The sequence below is a fragment of the Gossypium raimondii genome, chromosome 12, assembly GCF_025698545.1.
Source record: "Gossypium raimondii isolate GPD5lz chromosome 12, ASM2569854v1, whole genome shotgun sequence".
Classification (NCBI taxonomy): domain Eukaryota; kingdom Viridiplantae; phylum Streptophyta; class Magnoliopsida; order Malvales; family Malvaceae; genus Gossypium; species Gossypium raimondii.
Genome location: NC_068576.1, coordinates 43,011,357 through 43,031,086, shown reverse-complemented (window position 1 = coordinate 43,031,086; position 19,730 = coordinate 43,011,357). Strand labels below are relative to the sequence as shown.

General features: G+C 31.2%; 1 protein-coding gene across 1 annotated transcript; it reads right to left on the bottom strand.

Moving 5' to 3' along the window:
• Positions 1-745: 745 nt before the first annotated feature.
• LOC105764278 (E3 ubiquitin-protein ligase BOI) lies at positions 746-4,083 on the bottom strand. The gene is made up of 5 exons (XM_052625574.1): positions 3,759-4,083; positions 3,593-3,639; positions 2,456-2,639; positions 1,943-2,304; positions 746-1,451 (listed from the first exon to the last, which is right to left on the bottom strand). Exons 3-5 carry the CDS (start codon positions 2,565-2,567, stop codon positions 909-911), a joined length of 1,017 nt encoding a protein of 338 aa, XP_052481534.1. The 5' UTR covers positions 2,568-2,639; positions 3,593-3,639; positions 3,759-4,083; the 3' UTR covers positions 746-908.
• Positions 4,084-19,730: the final 15,647 nt, after the last annotated feature.

The following is a 19,730-nucleotide window of genomic DNA, read 5'->3' as shown; positions in this document are numbered from 1 at the left end:
CTCATCTTCTCTCAATCTCACCTTGTTAGTCACACGACCACCAACGCCCCTTAGGCCCGAAAAACCATTCTCCTTAGCAGGACCACCACCTCCGGTCGAAGCCATTTCTCCAAATAATTGAAATATTAATAGGGATAGAGGGAAGATCAATTTAATATACGAATACAGATATGGGCTAAGGCCCTCGGTTATCAATCCTGTACTACTTAGTTTGGAAAATAGAGTTGATGATTGGGAATTGGGATTACGACCAAATCAATATGGGGGTGAATCAACTTAATAATTAATGTAGGGTTTGATGGAAATGGATAAGCCAATTAACTTTTGATTAATAAAATCCATAAATGAACTAATCAAACTTTAATATATATTAACTTTTCCTTGTTTTAAAATATATTTTAAATATAATTAATATGAAAAAGAAACGGATTTCAAAGGCGATATAGAAAAAGGATATGAACCCTACTATCCATATCTAAAAATAAAATGAAAGGAAAAAGGAGGAAAATGGCCAACCACCAAAAAGAACGGTAGGAAACTATTAAAATGGAAGACAGGGACAAACCCCAACCACCATCATCAGCTATCTGCTATCATCTTTGAACCTCTCAAACTCTTCACCTACCTTTGGCTTATTATACTTTTAGCTTAATAATCTAAACCATAGATTTTAAAGACATCGGCAACACACCACGAAAACCACAACCAAAAAGATAAAATGTAAGATTGGTGGGGTGGGGGAGACTGAACAAAGGATGCTTTTGCATACTCCATTTCATGAAAATGGTTTACTTTTCATACATTGTCTCTATTAGGAGAAGGGGGGGGGGGGGGATGCTGGATGTCTCTCACACACACACGTAAGGGTATAAATTTTTCATCTTTTTTCAAGAATTTGCTTCACAGTTTTAGGATAAGTACACTTGGACACCAGCAGTTTTCGTTACCTGGCATACAGGGCAAACATTGATTGATAAATCACAGTCTTTACATAAGCAGAGGTGCCTACACGGCATCAACAAAATGGACACCTCCTTTGCGTTGCATGCTCTGCAAATAATGTGTTCCTTCATGCCCTTGGAAACACATTTTGCAGCCCCAAGAGGAATACTGAGAAAGTTGTTCGGATCAATATAGGAGGTCGCATCATCAACTTCACTATCTCCAAAACCTTCTTTCCCGTGTTGAGCACCTTGTGAGATTACTTGCTGAAGGTTGCTCTTCAACACATTAACAACTGACTCGTTGTATTTTGCTCTATAATGCCAATTATGTGCTTCTGCAGTCACCTGCTTTATTCTCTCAACCAGTTCTCTATTCTTGTTATTCATAGTCTCTAGTTCCATATCTTTCTCCCTAAGCTTCTTGCTGATGCCTTTCTCAATAGCAGCAAGAAAAGAAACCATGTGTCTCTGCTTCATGTCTCTTATTCCCTTTGTCAGATGCTCTTCCTATTTACAGAAAAAGATGAACAAAAATCATACCATCACATTTAAACCAATATCCAATTAGATACTTCGATTACTAAACTTTTTTTTATTAGAATAAGGTGAACAGAGTAATCTTACTAGGCATCTCAAAAGCATAACAAACAACCTTGAATGTATGAAATGTATTGACCATGAAATACTATGCCATTATCATGGCCTAGCTCCAAACAGAAGCTACATCTGAATGATTACAAATAGAAGAAAAATATCTCAAACACCTTTGGGCCAGCCAATAGCAAATGCATCAACATAACTATGAGTTATTAGGTAATACTATGCTATGTATCACGAAACCTACTTAGAAGAAGAGCAGCCAATAGTAGGAGCTTTCTAAAAAATAGAACATCTGCTTGTAGTAGAGCTATTTCTAATATTTAATTAAGAAACCCCTGATATTGAGAGAAAAGATTGAAAGGAGACATTTTATTTTTATTGGTGTACCACAATAATACCTGAATTTTGATGTACTGATCAAACTCTTCTTTCTGAAGATCAAGTTCACTTCTAATGTTGTCACCGAGTGACAAGATCATTGATGGTCCTTGTGTCATGCTTCCACTACCAGAAGTCACAGTTGAATTTCGCTCATCATCATCATATGATAGCCGTAAGCCAGTTGACACGGCATTAGGATTTGGAATGCCAGCTGAACAGTCAGCTTCCTCTTTACAGATGTTGTAATTCAAGGAAATTTGTAGCTTTTGCTGCCTTTGAATGTCTTCTGTTTCTCTGCCTCTTTTATTGGGTCGAATCATGGGAGCAAGATGTTCATTTCCAAAATAATTCACAGGATCAACATTGCACCCAGCTGGCACTGAAGTGTTAAACAATAAGGATTAGTTACCACTGAAAATTTCAGGAAAAAGGGGATGGATTTGTGGGTTTGCCTGTCAAAACAGGGCATTGAGAGAAATTAAAAAAAAAAAGATTAATTGCAAAATAAATGAAAAATAAAAAAAACTTACAGCTTCCAAATAACTGCAGTTGGTTTGATCCATTAGTCTGATTCTGATATTGAAGATGATTCTCATCCAGGAAAATGGGAAGCACAGAATTACTGTTGTTGCCTCCTAACATTTCCTATATAAAATCTAAATATTACTGTGATTTATATAGCTCTCTGAGGAGTACCCACAAATCAGAATTTGCCTGCCCAAGAAAAGGAAATTACAGTTTTAAGTTCCGAATTATCAAGAATGAATTATGGAAGTAGTAAATAGAGCACAACGAGTAGAGGATGCCATAATGCAATGTCCAATTAAACTCCGCATTTATGAAAGAAATATGATCCGATATGAATCATTAAATCTTTTATAATCAATCCTTCACTACTAATGCCTATTGAATCTACATTCAGGAAAGAAAAGAAAGTCATCACGCACTTGTCTTCCTTATATTAGGTTCTAAATAAATGCAATTCTAATTCCTATATTCTATCAAACGTACAACGATCCTCGCATGGTTAATGTCTTAATGACTCAAAAGTTCAAAACTGCATGATTGATCCCAAACCCCATTCCTATCAAACACGGGGGCCGGGGGGGGGGGGGAACCACTTTTGTAAACTTCTACTTCACCCTCATATTCTATTTAATCTTTAAACTAAGTACCAAAAGTAAATTCTACAGTGGAAAGGGTAAACAAAAAATCACGCAAACGCCCTGGTGAGGGTCTCAAAGATGAAGCTTCAAAAAGAATAGGACTGAGGTTATGGATATAGTTTTCCAAGAAAAAAGCCGATAGCTTCACACACAAACAAAAAAGAGGGTTTCTTTGTTTACAAAGAAATTCCATGATATTCAAAATATAGATAGTCAAAGGGGTAAAACCTGGAGAAGGAAGCCTCTGAAAGGATTTAGGGGACGGAAAATAGCAAGGTAAAAAAAAGAAAACAAAACACCAGAGATGCGAATCCAGTTTTGAACTTGTTTAAACAATAATAATCTTAACAAAAACTGCGAGATTTAGATCTCTATGACCGATTCCGATGAATCTCCCTACATAACAAAATAAAAGAGAAAGGTATGGAAAATATTTTTTTAGGCAAAAAGGAAAACATCATCGAAGGCATGGAAAAACCCAAACAATCAAAAACAAGTTACCTGAAAGCAATATGGAATGAATTCCAACAAAAGAAACAGCCCAGATCCTGCAAATTTAAAAGCAAAACATAAAATAAATACCCAGAAAATAAAAGGGGGGGGGGGGAACACAAAATATAGAAGGAAAAGAGGGAGTCGAAAAGAAAAAGATTGAAAGAAAACGTACCTGAAAATGTAACGTTTATGGGGAAGAAATCAAAGAGGGGAAGCGATCATTTAGGATCTGACGGAATTGGCCTCAAAGGTTGAAAGATTGATTATTACAAAAAAAAACAAAGGAGAGAAACGAACGGTTAGAGAAAGGGCAGAAGAAATAAATAAAACAGAGAAAGGGAAAGGGAAAGGGAAAGGGAAAGGGGAATTTGGAACGGAGAGTGGGAGTTGGAGAGCATAGAATTATTGAAAATGAATAAATAATAAGCAAAAAATGGGTAGAAACGATGGAAAAGTGAACTGCTTTTGGTTTTGCTTCTGTTTTTCTAAGCAATAAATTCTGGAGTTACCCAGGAAAATAGTGGCAGTTTTTTAACCCTTTTTATCTATTGTTTGGTAAAATAAATGGGGATGAGATTTTTGAAAAATTGTCAAAATCATTTCACCATATTTGCGATGGTGAAGGGATGTCATTATGTGGTGGGTAACGTGGTTGAAGAAGGGGAAATAGTTGGATCAGGAGTGAGGCTTTGTCCACATGATCCGTCTTGTTATACACAATATACTCCCACGTAATTCAATTTGGTCGGTTCCACCCTAATACAAAAACTCATCTCCAATCGGTTATTTAATAATTCAAATTATAAAATTGGTAACATTAATTTATAATCAAAATATAAAATTAAATGATTATAACACAATAAAATTACGAACTAATTAATTAAACTAAATCCCACATATGTGAACAATGTCTCTGGACATGTATAGTTATATGCAACTCCCAGATGAAAATTTTCAAAACTTATATGATGATTGCTCTGGAACAATTTAATCTCGCCTAGTCTAATTATGGTTTCATCCTTTTCAATGTACTAATAAAAAGGTTGAAGGGAAATTCCATTCATTAACTACAATGGAATGAATTTAGACTAGATACTCCATGTTAGACTTGTCCATGGGTCAAGGTGAAGGTCCGTCTGAAAAGTGGAAGAATTTCGGTAAAAATATAGACTCGAAAAATAAGCTTGACCAAAAAATAATGCCCATTTAGAAAACAAGTCAAGCCTCGAGTAAGGTTTTTTTTTACCCTGAGCCCGGCCCAGCTCAAATTTGTAAAAAAAAAAATTGTTTTCTTGCTCTTTTATTTTTTTACCATTTTGTTGTTATTTTCTTGTTGTTTTCTCACTATTTTGTTATCATTTCACTATTATGTTGTTACTATTTTATTGTTATTGTTTGGATATTGTATAACTCTTGTTTTATTATAATTTTGTTACTATTTTAAAGGCATTTGCTTTTTAACCTACACCTATCTTGGTGTTATTTAAGTATACATATTTTTTAAAATTTATTTTAATATTTTTAGTATGTTTGATGTATTATATCTTTTAAAAAAATTCATATAAAAAGTAATATAAAAAATTTTAATATGAACGGACCGGGCCTAAATTTTAGCATTTTTATTCGAACTATTGGATAAAATTTTATACTCATTTTTCGAGTCAAACCTAACTAATAAATCTAAAATTTTAGTTGAGTCTAACCCAACCCATATACACAAGCTGAAGGTGAGCCATGCTATCTTCTACCTTATTGCCCAAACGAGCTGCATAGCTATCAAATGGCTCATGCCTCGTTCAACAAATAGCCCCAAAAAAACAAGTCGAAAGAAGAATTAAGTTTAGAAAAATACCTACATTTTTGAAATCATATATAATATTATAATATACTTGCCTAAGTTGATTTTACCCATCAATCGAGTCTCAACTTAGTTATAAAATTATCAAAAGTTCATTTCCTTTTACAAAGCAATAAATATTATTTTTAGGATATTTATCTTTTACACAAACTTAACATATCATGGTTTTAAAAATCTCAACATTACCAACCAAAGCCACATTTTGTTTTGTATCAATTTTTATAAATTTGATATAATAGATGTACCATAATCCAGTGCCTATATGTTAAACGACTAAACTTGTGTTATCCATCAACTAAGTCCCAACTCATTTAGGGAATTATCAAATACCTAATTATTTTACAACAATAACAAATATATTGTTAGAGGTAAAGTTAGAAATTTTATTTAAGGAAGCCAAAATAAAATTATAAAATTTTGGAGGGAATGCTTAGATTTCATTGCTTATATTTTTAGAGGGGCGGAAATGAAAAATTTTTCATTTATTTAAAAGTTAAAAAACTTAATTTGAGTAATTTACGTTTTAAGAGTGGCTAAAGGGAAAATTTTCCATTTAACTAAGGGGGTCGAGGCCCCTCCCTCTTCACCAAATTTGAATTTTGATATTTTAATTTTTACCATTTCAACTAAAATCTCATTTACTTTTTATATAAACCTTTTATAAATATATTTGTTACACAAAAAATTTACCCATCATGATTTAGTACAATATAAAGAGTGTGATTGAATTTAGTTTCATGAATCAAAGGCATCAACTCAATTAAATAGATTAAAAAATTCAAATATTTAAGAATTTTAAGTTTTAATAATAATAAAAATCTAAAATAACCACCGCTTATTAAAAAGACATCCAATAAAAAATTATTTATTTTGTTTGATTTTAATTTATCTTTAACTACGCGTGATTAGCTCCTCTCAAATCTATTTCAACTAAAAGAAAAAGCCTAAGTTTCAATTAAGGACCCAAACGCACAAATATAATCTACTGCTTCTAATAATAAATTATATTACACTTTGGAGCAAGAATGCAAGTTAAAATTTTAGAGACAACATTATTTGGAGGGGTAATTATAGATCCCCGAAAAGATTAGTTTTTATGGATCGTAAAACGGACATGGAGGATACCTTAATAGTACCGAAAAATATAATCTATTTTACCAACATAACGGTTAAACAATTAATGTAATAACATTGAATTTAAAAATATATATTAAAATAAAACTTTGGTTTAAGCGGTAAGAAAAGATTTTATAAATGCTAGTATTGTGGGTTAAAATCTCAACATTTGTAACTCTTTCTATTTGTTTCTATAAAAGATAAAATTACCTCGTAATAATATAATTTAATAAAAATATGCAATGTTATCTTCAGAAATTTCTTGATTAAATTGGTGTCGAGTTGAGTCGTAACACTAACTCAATCACCCACTTAAATAATAGTATATATAAAACTAGATTGTATGCCCCACTATGCTATGGATTTAAATAATTAATTAATTTTTTTATTTATACTAAATAGTTGTCAATTAAAATATTGTTTTATATTATTAATATTTTATGAAAATAAATGTAGAATTAAATTGAGATAAATTAGTAAAATATGAGATAAATTGAGATTAAAAATATGATGTGATATAATTAAAATATTATACACTATTCAATGTGTGTGGATGAATTCCTTCATAATATAATTTAAAATTAAAATAATAAATTAAGTAATAAAATAGATTTATTTGTATACAATTATTGTGATAGATCATATAAAATAGATTATTATGTCAAAATTAGATATAGAGATAAAATCTCAAATTTGAACTTAGCATAGGGGTTAAAACTAAAATTTGACCATTTTGTATAATTTTAAAAAAGTAATGTGATTAGAATTGAAATTGGATCACCTATATTATTTGTCGAAACCTTTGTTTTTTGAAATTGGCTTTTTTTTTGAAATAAAAATGAGAGTAGCTACCAATCTTTTTTATATAGGTGTGATTGGATCACCTCGTAATTTAATCATTTTAATAAAAGTTTAAATTTACTAAAACGATGATTTTTGGTCTACAAAATCCAGGAAATGAGTTTGGGAGTCGGTTACGCACAAGGAAAGATTAGCACCCTTGTAACGCCCAAAAATGGTACCTAGTCGATTAATTGATGTCTTAGTGTCATGTAATACCCCGAAAATCTTTACAGTAAGATATTATCTTTGATATAATAAAGTAAGAAAATAAAGCGTCAAAAAGGGGAAATTTTGGAGTTATGTCAACATTGGGTCGTATATTATGACATATTAGTTCAAGAAAGGATTAAATCGTAAAAGTGAGAAAAGTTTTGTTGCCCAAGAGTAAATACTCAAAAATTAAGAGGTTAAAGTGTAAATATAAAAAGTTGAAGGACCAAAGGTGTAAATATTTTAAGGGTGGAATGATCTAGAAACTAAGAAAAATGGATTGATTAGGACCAAATTAAAAAAAAAGGTGAAGAAGTTTGAGGGACTAAATCACAATTTTACCAAATTAAGTGATGACTCAAGATGGAATTTTAAAAGATCATGAAGGGCAAAATGGTCAATTAGAAGAGAGAGAAATCCAGAAGATAATGATGATGTTGGAGATATTTTAGATTAAATAAATAAATAAATATTAGTTTATTAATATTTTGATTTGATTTTTAAATGATATGTTATTATTTTATTATTTTAATATTTAGTATATATATATGTGGAAAGAAAGATGAGGAGGATCCAACCCACTATCTTTTCCATGCAATTCACGTTAGAAGAGAAGAGAAGAAAGAAAGTTTACTTTCTTTACAATTTAGTCCTTCCGCCAAAAATTCATCATTTTTATCTAGAAATCAAAAGAATTTCCATATCCATCAAGAGAGAAAGATAACAAGGAGACTATGGGGAGCTAGAATATTAAGTTAGATTCAAGAAATAGAGGCTGGAGGAGAGAGAAAAACAAGTTAAAGATTGAAATCAATATGACAAGTACATCAATATTTTAATATATTTTTAAGTTTGATATTATTGAAAAAGCATGGAAATGATGTTAATGTAAAGTTTTGCATATATGGTCCTATGTTCTTGATATGTTAGTGAAGAGAAAATAAGAGAAAGTGATGAGAAATAGTGTAGAGAAAGAAAATAAGGGTGTTATAAACATGGTAATAAACATCTTGCACTAAAATTGTTTTGGACAGTAACAGTGGGCTCACTTTGAAAAATCACCATAAATTATGAAAATCGAATTAGAGTATGAATAAAATATGGAATTAAAGCTTATTGAGTCTAGTTTCTCATAAAAGAAACGGTGTAAGTAATGGAATTGTAAATTATGAGATATAATAAATTTTGTGAGACAATGTCAGAATGAATTCGGGTTCCCCTGTTCTGACTTGGAAAAATCATTAAAAATTGTAAAAAAATAGTTATGGGTTAAAATTTATATGTTTAAAATCCTTAATGAGTCTATTTTCAAGAGAAACAAATGGGGACATCATCCGAATTCTGAACAAAGAGATAATTAATTTTTAGTGAAGAAAGGTCGGAATTGTCAGACAGCAAAACAAAGGTGACTTTAAAGAATAAACTGTACTTATTGGAAAAACCAAAAATTCTTAAAATTTTATGGTTAGAAGGTATGTAAGTCTAGTTTCAGGTAAAATTAACGGATCCTAATTTGGAGTTCCGTAGCTCAAGATAAAAATAATTTAGTGGCTATGACTCAAATGGACAGCTTTGAATAAATTTACAAGTAAATTGTGAAATCATAGATAATGTTACTTATAAGCATGTATTATAAATTAAGGATGTGGAATGGAGAGGAGGAGGAGGCAAATATATATATGAATATTCAGTTAGCATGGATAACTTGCACGTTTTAGACTCAGGGACTAAATTAAATAAAAGTAAAACTTTAAGGGTAAATTTGTAAAAATGTCAAAAAGTGACCAAATTGCATGAAATGAATTGTTTTATTATTTAAATTAGTAAATGGAATGAAATATTAATTTAGATCAAGATTGGGTGAAAATTTGAGAAAAATAGAAAACTTCCAAAATATCCCTGAATTTTGGTATTTCTGCAATTTAGTCTGGTAAGCTCGAATGAGCTATATTCTGTAATAATTTTAATTGAAGTGAATGCTATTTGGTAATGAAAATTATATATATGTGTGTATTATTATTGGAATTAAATATGAATGTATTGATTTTGATTGGTTATAAATATGAATGCTAGATAAAAATGAAATGTTTGAAAATTAATTAGTAAACTCCGGTAATGCCTCGTACCCTATTTTGGTGTCGAATACGGGTAAGGGGTGTTACATGTCGAGAATTGAAAATTTGAAAAGAGTTTAAAACACGATCCCTTTTTGTATTAAGGCATTACCTAACTAAAGTAATTTTCGCAAAAAGGGCTTATTTCAAGTTAATCGAGAATAAAAGGGTCATGTCTCGTAAGTTAGGACACAATGCCTTAAATCTCTAAAAACGAGAACAACCGCCAAAACTCTTTTTTATTTTATTTTAAAGTAGATATTCGACTATCTCGGTTTTAGAAAGAAGCCATATTCCGTAAGTTAAGAACATGACTTTTCTAATTCCAAAATAATATTAAACATTTTATAAGTTATATAAAAGGAAGATAACTCATTTTTTGTTATTATTATTTTTAACAAAAAACGAATGAATATGTTGTGATATAATATATGAAATGATGATAGTAATGCAACTACAATAATAATTAGAATACCAATTTTATAATAATGGTACTAATCACAGAGTAGTTATTATTGTATTAATAATATAAGTAAGTAAAATGATAATAACAAGGATAAAATAGAACAACATGTATAAATAAAATAGTAGTTTGGTAAAATAAAATAAAATGGCTATATGGGTAGGATATTAGAATGATAAAATATAAATAAATTAAATAATGTAATCATAATAATAAAATAGATAACGGAAGCTGCATGATTAAAAAGACAAGGCATGAATGTACTAAAAATAAAAGAAATCCAAAATGAAGTAATCATGACTTGTACAAAATGAACAACACGAATTTTAAAATAAAGAGCAAGGCAATAATAAATAAATAAATAAATAAGCAAATAAAAATCATGAAAAGGCTGAAATTGCCATAATAAATAAGTAAATAAAAAAGGAAAAATAATGAAAAGTTGAAATTAAATAAATAAGTAAATAATAATGAAATAAAAAATTAATGAAGAGCTGAAATTAAATAAATAAGAAATTAAATTGAAATTTAAATAAAAATCAAATTATAAATCACAAACTAATAAAGGAAAAGGGAAAATAAGGACTAAATCGAATGTCCATTGAAATCTAAGGTCTGAATTAAAAGAACATAAATGACTAAGTTAAAACGCAATGCAAAGTTTTGAGGGCTTCGAAGAAATTAATCCAAAAATATACGCGTCCTTCCCCTAAGGGTCAACGGTCAAGGAATTTAAAATTAAGTGGTGCGGTCAAAAAAAAAGAAAAAGGAACTACAACCAAATTAAAAAAGAGGCCCAAAATTGAAAGAACCAGGGTCACAAATAGACCCTTTCTGAAAAAACACGCGGATCCGGAGGCGAGTTGGGTTGGCAATCGGGTCATGCCATAAAACGGCGTTGTTTTGGGGTTTACGAATCCAGGCCAAAACAGTGCCGTCCCTGATGGCCAGAAAAATTAAAAAAAAAACTCCCCTTTTTATCGCCTTTTCGTGTAGAACTCCAATTTGGAGTTAAACTAAAAATCTAAAACCAAAACCCCCCAAAGAAAAAAAAAACCCTACGACTCCCGACGGCCGAATACCGAACACTAAATGAGTTTCTTTTCTTTTCTTTTTATTTTTTATATATATAATAACATATTCAAAGAAAAAAAATAAAAAATCACCTTTGAAGTTTTTTCGATTTTTTTTGTATTTTGATTGCTTTGCTTTTTTTTTTTTTCGATTTCTATTCTAGAAATAACCAACCCCTTACAATCTCTTTTTTGGCTTTTTATAGCCATTTTACAATTTTTTTTTTATCTTTCTGCTGTTTCAACTACTCCTTTGTGTGTTTGTTATTGTTTTTGCAATCTCGTCATTCATAGCTTCCTGCCATTTCAACTCTTTACAAGCATCATCGAAATTCACAGGATCACAATTTGCAAATAAAGCAAAAAGTGTTTGAGGATCTTCATCATCTTCAGATTGATTCTCACTGACCACATAATCTTTCATCCACACCGGCTTTCTTCTGTTTCTTTTACCATGCCCGTTCTATTGATCTGCTTCAACTATAGGTTGTTCTATTGTTGGTTCTGTGATCTCATCACTAAAATCAGCTGGAATTTGCCTCAACTACTGGTTGTCATTATTTTCTTTCCACGGCCAGAACACCTGCTCATTAAAAACTACATCACGACTGATAATAATTTTTTTGGTGGTGGGGTTATATAATTTGTAGGCTTTAGACGTATTGCTAATGCCAAGAAAAACACACTTCTCAGCCTTGCCATCAAGCTTTGTCCTCTTCTGATCTGACACATGAGAATAAGTAATACATCTGAACACCCTGAAATGACGTACATCCGGTTGTCGACCTGTCCAAGCTTCTTCCTGTGTCATGTTTCAAACTGCATGTGTAGGGCTTCTATTTAAAACATGAACACTCCAACTCACCGCCTCCAAAAGGCTTTTGGAACATTAATTCTTCGTAAGAGACTTCGAACAATATTTAAGATTGTTCGATTCTTCCTTTCACTCACTTCATTTTGTTAAGGAGTATAAGCTGCAGTGAGTTGTCTATGGATCCCATTAGAGTCACAAAAGCTTACAAATTCTTGAGAAGGATATTCTCCTCCATAATCACTGCGAAAAGCTTTAATTAACATTCCAACTTTCTTTTCAACCAACGCTTTAAAGCTCTTAAAAGCTACAAAGGCTTCAGATTTTTCATGTAGAAAGTAAACCCAGCTCTTTTGACTGAAATCATTTGTGAATGTTATAAAATAACGCTTACCTCCATTTAAAGTTGGATTCAGTGGTCTGCAGATGTCAGAGTGAACCAGTTCAAGCTGTTTTGAGGCTCTTCAGGCTTTTTCTTTTGGAAAACTATCTCGAGGCATTTTTCCCACAACACAATCTTTACATACTCTTGAAGGAATATCAAATGTAGGGAGACCAGCAACCATCTTTTTTTTGTTGCAGTGTTTGCAGTCCTCCAAAGTTCAAGTGCCCGAACCTGTAATGCCAAAGCCACGCCAAACTTGTTTCTTGTGTTAAAAAACAAGAATGGTCATGTTTAATATGTTGAATATGCAATGGAAAAAGCTTATTGGCCGTCATGGTGAATTTAGCAATTAACCCAAGATTAACATCTTGGATCTTGCACACTCCATCCTTGATAATCACCTCACAGCCCTTTTCTTGGAGTTGACCACGCTAAGTAAATTTGTTTTTAGATTCGGAACATAGAAAACATCAGAAATACTTTGGACAGATGATAACTTTGTTTGGATCTTTACCTTTCCTCGTCCTTGGACAGAAACGAGAGAGTTGTCACCAAACTTTACTGTTGTTCGAAACGTCTCATTGAGCTCAGAGAACTCTGATCGGTCTCCACACATATGATTGCTAAACCTGTATCAAGATACCATAAATTCTTTCGAGTCTCCTCATTCGAATCACACACCATTAATAGAGCAACTTCTTCCTCTTCCTCTTCATTAGTTGCTGCTGTAAAATTTACCTTTTCTCTGTCACGGTCTCTACCATTCCCTCTCTAATGGCCTCGACCTCGACCTCCGTTATTGTTTCCATTCAGGTTGGTATAGCATTCACTACGATAATGACCATACCTATGGCATCGAAAACATTCAATCTGGGATTTGTCTATAGCTTTTGGCTTCCCATCAGGCATGCGATGATCCTAAACATTTCTCCTCTCATCGGCGCTTCTTCCCCTCCATTTGTTGTTACCATGCCCAGAATCTTTGTGAGTCGATAGTGCCTGCAGCGCTTGCTCCTTACTCTCCTGTAAAACAAATTTTGATTCATGAATCATTAATGAGTTCTCTAACTCATCAATTGAAAAACTTTCATCGAGGTATTTTGATTCCTCAATTGAGCAGACAATAAAATTATATTTCGACAATAAGGATCGTAAAAATTTTTTAATAACAGCAACATCTCCAAGTTTTTCTCCATGAGTACGCATCCTATTGATGATTGTCATTATTTTGGAAAAATAATCTGAAATAGTCTCTCCTGGCTTCATGCGCAAATTCTCAAATTCCCCTTATAACGTTTGAAGCAGTGCACACTTTGCCCTTACATTGCCTTGATACTTCTTTTTCATTGAGTCCCAAATATGTTTTGCCCTATCCTTACAAAGAATCGTTTCAAGGATTGAACGATGAATTGCTTGGAACAAATAATTTTTTGCCTTCAAATCTTTTAGCTTTTGTGCATCAATTTCCATCTTTTGTGCATCTGTCAAACTAGTTCCAGCTTCTAGCTCTTCAATTCCATCATCAATGATAGATCAATATTCTTTTACCTTAAGAAATTTTCTATCAACATGTTCCAATGAACATAATGACCATAAAAGCGAGGAATAACACGTTGAACAAATCTATCGGAATCACTCGGATGTTACGACATCGTATCTGGAACACAACACAAAACATTCTAAATTTGACTCTGATACCATTGATGACAAACTTTAAAGGAATACTTAACACAAGAGAGGAAAATAATCAAAATCAATTCACCATTATTAACTTCAACAATTATGCCTTTATATAGGCTTACAGAGAAATTAAATCTTGGAAGTAAGATTCTCCACTAATGACTAATGAAAACAAAATAATCCCATAAAAATTAAACAAACTTATTTTCTAACAGACTTGCTAAATAATAGGAGTCAACAAACTAACTATAACACTTAATTAAAAATGGTGTGATTAATTGTCCATCAACATTTACATGTTCACTAAATTAAATTTTGATAAAATTTATCAAGCTATATCATTATTGCATTGTGCTTTGTGTATTTTTTGAGAATTCTTACTGAATTTATTTGTTTGACATTTCAGATTAATTATAAAGTAACATCTTACACAAATAAATGATTAATATTGGGATGATATTATGATTTTTATGGTAAGATAGAATAATAAGTGAAGGTGTAAACTTTCGAAAATACTATTGAATTTATGACAGAAGAAGTTGGAAATGATACTTTTATCAACGTTCAAATTATTATCCATCAGTATATAATGGATATTTTGTTACTATTGATATGGAGGTACCTTTACTGACAGATTAAAATTATCCATCAGTATAGATCTTGTGTATATCAACAATAGAAATAAAAAGGCTAGCCCAAAATTGACTCAATCCTAAAAGGCTAAAACACATTTCCCATTTTTATCTTTTAACATCAGGTGAGTACATTTCAACCTTGAGAAAATGATTTTGCCATTTTACTATTGGATTATGTGTTGGAGTGAAATTTTACTCTTTCAATGGGTCCTGCCTTACTGGTGTATTTATATATGCAATTATCCAACAAAGATGCATAGAAAATCTCAATTCTCTTTCCATGTTAAAATTAGATTCATTATAGCTTTGGGTAAAATTTCAAATATTGTAATAACCCGTTTTTAAGTCTGATCGGAACAGTGGTTTTGGGACCACTTAACCGAGTAAAAATATTTATTATATTATTTTAATAAGTTTTACAGCATGATGGAATTATAGTAATGAAATTTTACCGTTTAAATACTTAATTTGATAAAAAGGACTTAATCGCGTAAATTGTAAAAGTAGCATGCTATAAGTTAAGAGTAATTATTTGCTGATAAGTTGAATGAGAGGTCCTTATTATGTTATTGGACCAATGATAGTGGTGCTGGTCATAAATGACCTTAAAACATGTGAATTATGCTTTTATTTCATTAACGTTAATTTGGTAAAATGGTTATTAACATTGATTTAAAGCAAAAACAAAACAGAAAGTGGTAGTCATTTTTCCTTCTGCACGATTTTAAAGTTTAGAAAGCCAAAGTCATGGCTTTTACATTTGGCCAAGCTTAGATTTTCAATTAGGGTATGGTTTTTATTCCGTTTTTAATAATTTTTACGTTTCTGAGATCGTTGTTTTGTATTCTAGCTAGCCCGTACCTCAATTTCTGAAAATTTTGATGATTTTAAAATATGCCATTATTGAATACTAGTATATTTTGAAGTATTATGCTAGATTATTTATGGTATTGAAATATATACAAGTTTTATAAAGTAAATTTTGACAAAATGAGCTTTAGGGATTTAAAAAATAGAAATATTATGTTAGAAATGTGAAATAAATGAAAATATGGGCTGATTAGAAGATATATATTATTCGGCTAAGAATACATATAAAGAAATTTCGTATATTTTGTGTATTTGTGAATTAGGAACTAAAGTGTCAAAATGTGAAAATATGAAGGCTATTTTGTAAAAATGCCAAAATATATTTATATGGATTGAATTGATTTTGATTTGGTGAATAAATGAGTTAAATTTGAATTTATATAGATCAAGATAAACAAATACCGGAGCTTGCTCGGGGGAAACAAAAGTTAGACGGGTAGACGAAAGTATTCGAGCAAATACGAGGTAAGTTCGTGTAGCTAGAATTGAATTATTAAATATTTGTAATGGTCCAAAAATGAATGTATGTAAGTTGAATGATATACTTGAATTTTAAATTACCAGTATACTATTATATTACTGTTTACATGAATGCAAATGAAATGTTACAAATACTATATACGTTATATAGATTTGGCATGATAATAAGCATTGAATATGAAATTTTGAGTATTTAAATGTATGTACTTAATAATATTAGATATATATATATATATATACATATATGAATTGAGAAATTGAGTTATTGATTTTTCATTGCTTAATTGATGAAATTGGATAATACTGAGCCCGTTTGAACTTTATGTCGGATACGAGTGACTTGTCACTAGGGTTACCATTTGGTCGAGCTTCTGCATTTGTTGCGGACTCACCACAGCTCGTATGAGCTTACCGTTTCAGCTCGTATGAGCTTACCGTTTCAGCTCTACGGAGCTTACCGTTTCAGCTCAATAGAGCTTACCGTTTATCAGCTCAGAATGAGCTTACCGATCATGGCTCGAAAGAGCGAAAATGACAATGAATTGACAAATTTCTGATAAATACAATTATAGTGTATCACCCGTGTATCCCTCGATGTTCTAATAGGTTCAACGGGCATAATTACTGTTGCTGATTATATGAATAAGCTATGTAATTATATGGATGAATTACCGTTGATATGTATAAGTTATGGATAAATTTCTGTTATTACCGATGAATTGTAGGTTATACTGAATAGGAAAGAATTGATATAAATGTTATATGATTTACATGATTTAAAAGTTACATGAAATATATGATTTACATGGATTGTTGTTTTATGAATATATGAATTATAGGGACGACATGATATATTTGGCTATATGACTAACTCTTGGATGGTGATGTGAATAGGCTTTGTGGACAAATGAATTGATTTTAATTGTTTTAATGCTTAGATATTAAATTGGAAAATTTTAATTCTATATTATACGGCTTACTAAGCTTAGTGCTTACTTCATTCATTTTCTTATGTTCTATAGATTCAGAAGCTAGCTCGATTTTGGACAAGGTCGGAGATTGGCTATCACACTATCAAAACGATTTTTGGTACTTTTGGACGTCATGCATGCAATTAATGTAAATATGGCATGTATAGTTAGTTTTTGGTATGAATTTTTGGGTTTGATCAAGCTATGTGATATGGCTTGAGTTGGAAATGTTTAGTTTAGAATGGAAACATTATGTGTTATGTTCATTTTGGGTGCACTTTGATAAAGGGTATTTTGGTATAATTGAGTATATAAATGCATTGGTTGAAATTTGAAATTTGCAGGGAATGTTCAATAGTTATAAATGGGTTATATTCAAATTTAAAAAAAAAAAAGAATGAAGTCAATTAGTAAGAATTTATATGAATGTATGATTATATATATTTGTTATTTATTTAAGAGTTTTTTTTTTGTAAATTATCCAAGATATACGATAATGCCTTGTAACCCGATTTCGGCGACGGTTTGAGGTTATAGGGTGTTACAAATATGCTTGCTGGTGTAATCGAGTTTGAGCTCCCTGTTTCAATTGCTATCTATCTTGCTTGATGTTGCTTATATCCCCTTGGCATCGTTTACATTATAGTCTGATGTTTTGTGAAGTGTTGCTTACTCCAAAGTTTGTCCTAAGGTTGAGGGGCGTGAAGGGATTAACACTGTACAATTCGAAGAACCATTTACCTGATGTCATTAATGCTTTTAAGCTTCATGTTTACTTTTTGCTTTTCAACTATTTTTTAACATTTAGCTATGGTAATTTGACTAGGGCAGTAGCCATGGAAGCAAAATGCAGTAGATCTAAACAAATTAAATAGTGGTAAGTTTGTACTTCAACATCAAATTCTATTAATTTGCAATTATCATTTACTCTGCCAGTACAATTTTAATTACTTTTAAAAATGGGGACAAGTTGATTCTTGTGGTGATTGGTTGTAATTCCTTATACCTAGGGAATTCATATATTATCACCAATTCTTTATCCAACGTGCTTTGGTGAAACCATTAAGTTTCTCAAGCCAGGGCCTAACTTCATGAAAAATCAAAGAGCTTCTTAGGCATCAAATTAAAGGTTTATATATATAAGTAATATAGTAGAAAATACTAGAGTTATCATCTTCACAATGACTGATTTTAAAACATAAATTGCAAAATTAACAAATAACAATTTGGAAAGTAAATAAAAATCTGATTGGATTCAAATAAATATGCAAAGCAATTTAAAAGCAATAACACAGATTAATAGCAATGAATTGAAGAGCCAGAATAATTATTTCCCCCTAATATACAATTATTGGCAGCGATGTTGCGACATTATGGCAATTTATTAATTTGGAATCGACAGTTTATAGGCTTCTCTTGAAGTCATTGTGTTCAATCCTTTATCTAATTTAACATATGTCTATATTAATTTTATGTCAAGAATACAATTGTAAGCACCACCCCTACAAGATTATGCATGGTAATAATGTATGTCTACATCATTACAAATTTAAAATCAAAGAAATTAAACATGCACCGTTCAAGTTTTACGTCCATTAATCACAACCTTTTCAGAATTAACAACTAACTCAATAACTCACTAATGTTGATTAGGCAATAACAAGCATAAAACATAAATAACCCTTGAATGAATAAACCTCATATTGCAACAAGCATACTTAGCAAAGTACTCATAATCTCATATTAGGGTTCCATAATTATTCTAGTTAACAAAAGTTTAGCCCATAATCATCAAATTAAAAACAATCAATCAAAACTCAACCATAGTTCAAAATAGCAAAAGAAAAGAAACAAAAGGCAAAGAGAATTGTGAAGAGATGATGAGCCGAATAAGGTGGTTCTCCTCCAGTCATCCTTTTCTCTTTCTTCCTCTTTGGATCTTCGTTTTCTCCGACTTGCTTTTTTCTGAAAATTGATGTTCTATTCTTTTTGCACCAGGCGGCTCCTCCCTTTTTTATTATTATTAAAGTGTGATATTTATATCCCCAAAAGATTGTGGGCTAGGTCAACTCACTTCCCTATTCTATTTTTGTCCTCTTGAGAGTGTTTGAGCTTTTACATTTTTGCAGAGCCTATTCATTGTGATTTTTGGTCATTATCAGCACTTGATTACGAGATGGGTTAAACCCAAAAGTTGATGTGACGTTATTTAAGTGTAAGCTTCCCAATCTGTTCTCGTCAAGCTCGATGTTTCGGTATTACTACAGCATTGGGGCTTCAGATGTCGAAATTCAACATATTCTTTTCCCGAACAACAAACGTGACTAGCACGACTCGAATCCAAGCCACACTTAAGGCGATAAACATCCTTAACCATCAGGTCATCACATGAAGTTCTTTTGTACATTAATTTAAATCCTTTGTATCAAACACTTGAGCGCTTGTAAATTGCAACCTTCGTAGATAAATAGATAACTAGATTTATCATCTTTGCAATCTTCGGTGTTGTATAATTGTTAGTTTTTTAGGGAAAATAACTTTGCAAATTTATTTTTCATGAGTAAACTTATTGTGTTTTATACAGGGAAACTAATTAATAGTTGCTTGATATACAAGGGGAATGGAGTATGGAGAT

Excerpts from the sequence above, each read along its gene's own strand:
- LOC105764278 (XM_052625574.1), bottom strand. The coding sequence starts at position 2,567 with ATGTTAGGAGGCAACAACAGTAATTCTGTGCTTCCCATTTTCCTGGAT. Across the intron at positions 2,305-2,455 it reads ACTGCAGTTATTTGGAAGCT|TGCCAGCTGGGTGCAATGTT; the intron begins GTAAGTTTTTTT and ends TTAACACTTCAG. Across the intron at positions 1,452-1,942 it reads ATCAGTACATCAAAATTCAG|GAAGAGCATCTGACAAAGGG; the intron begins GTATTATTGTGG and ends TTCTGTAAATAG.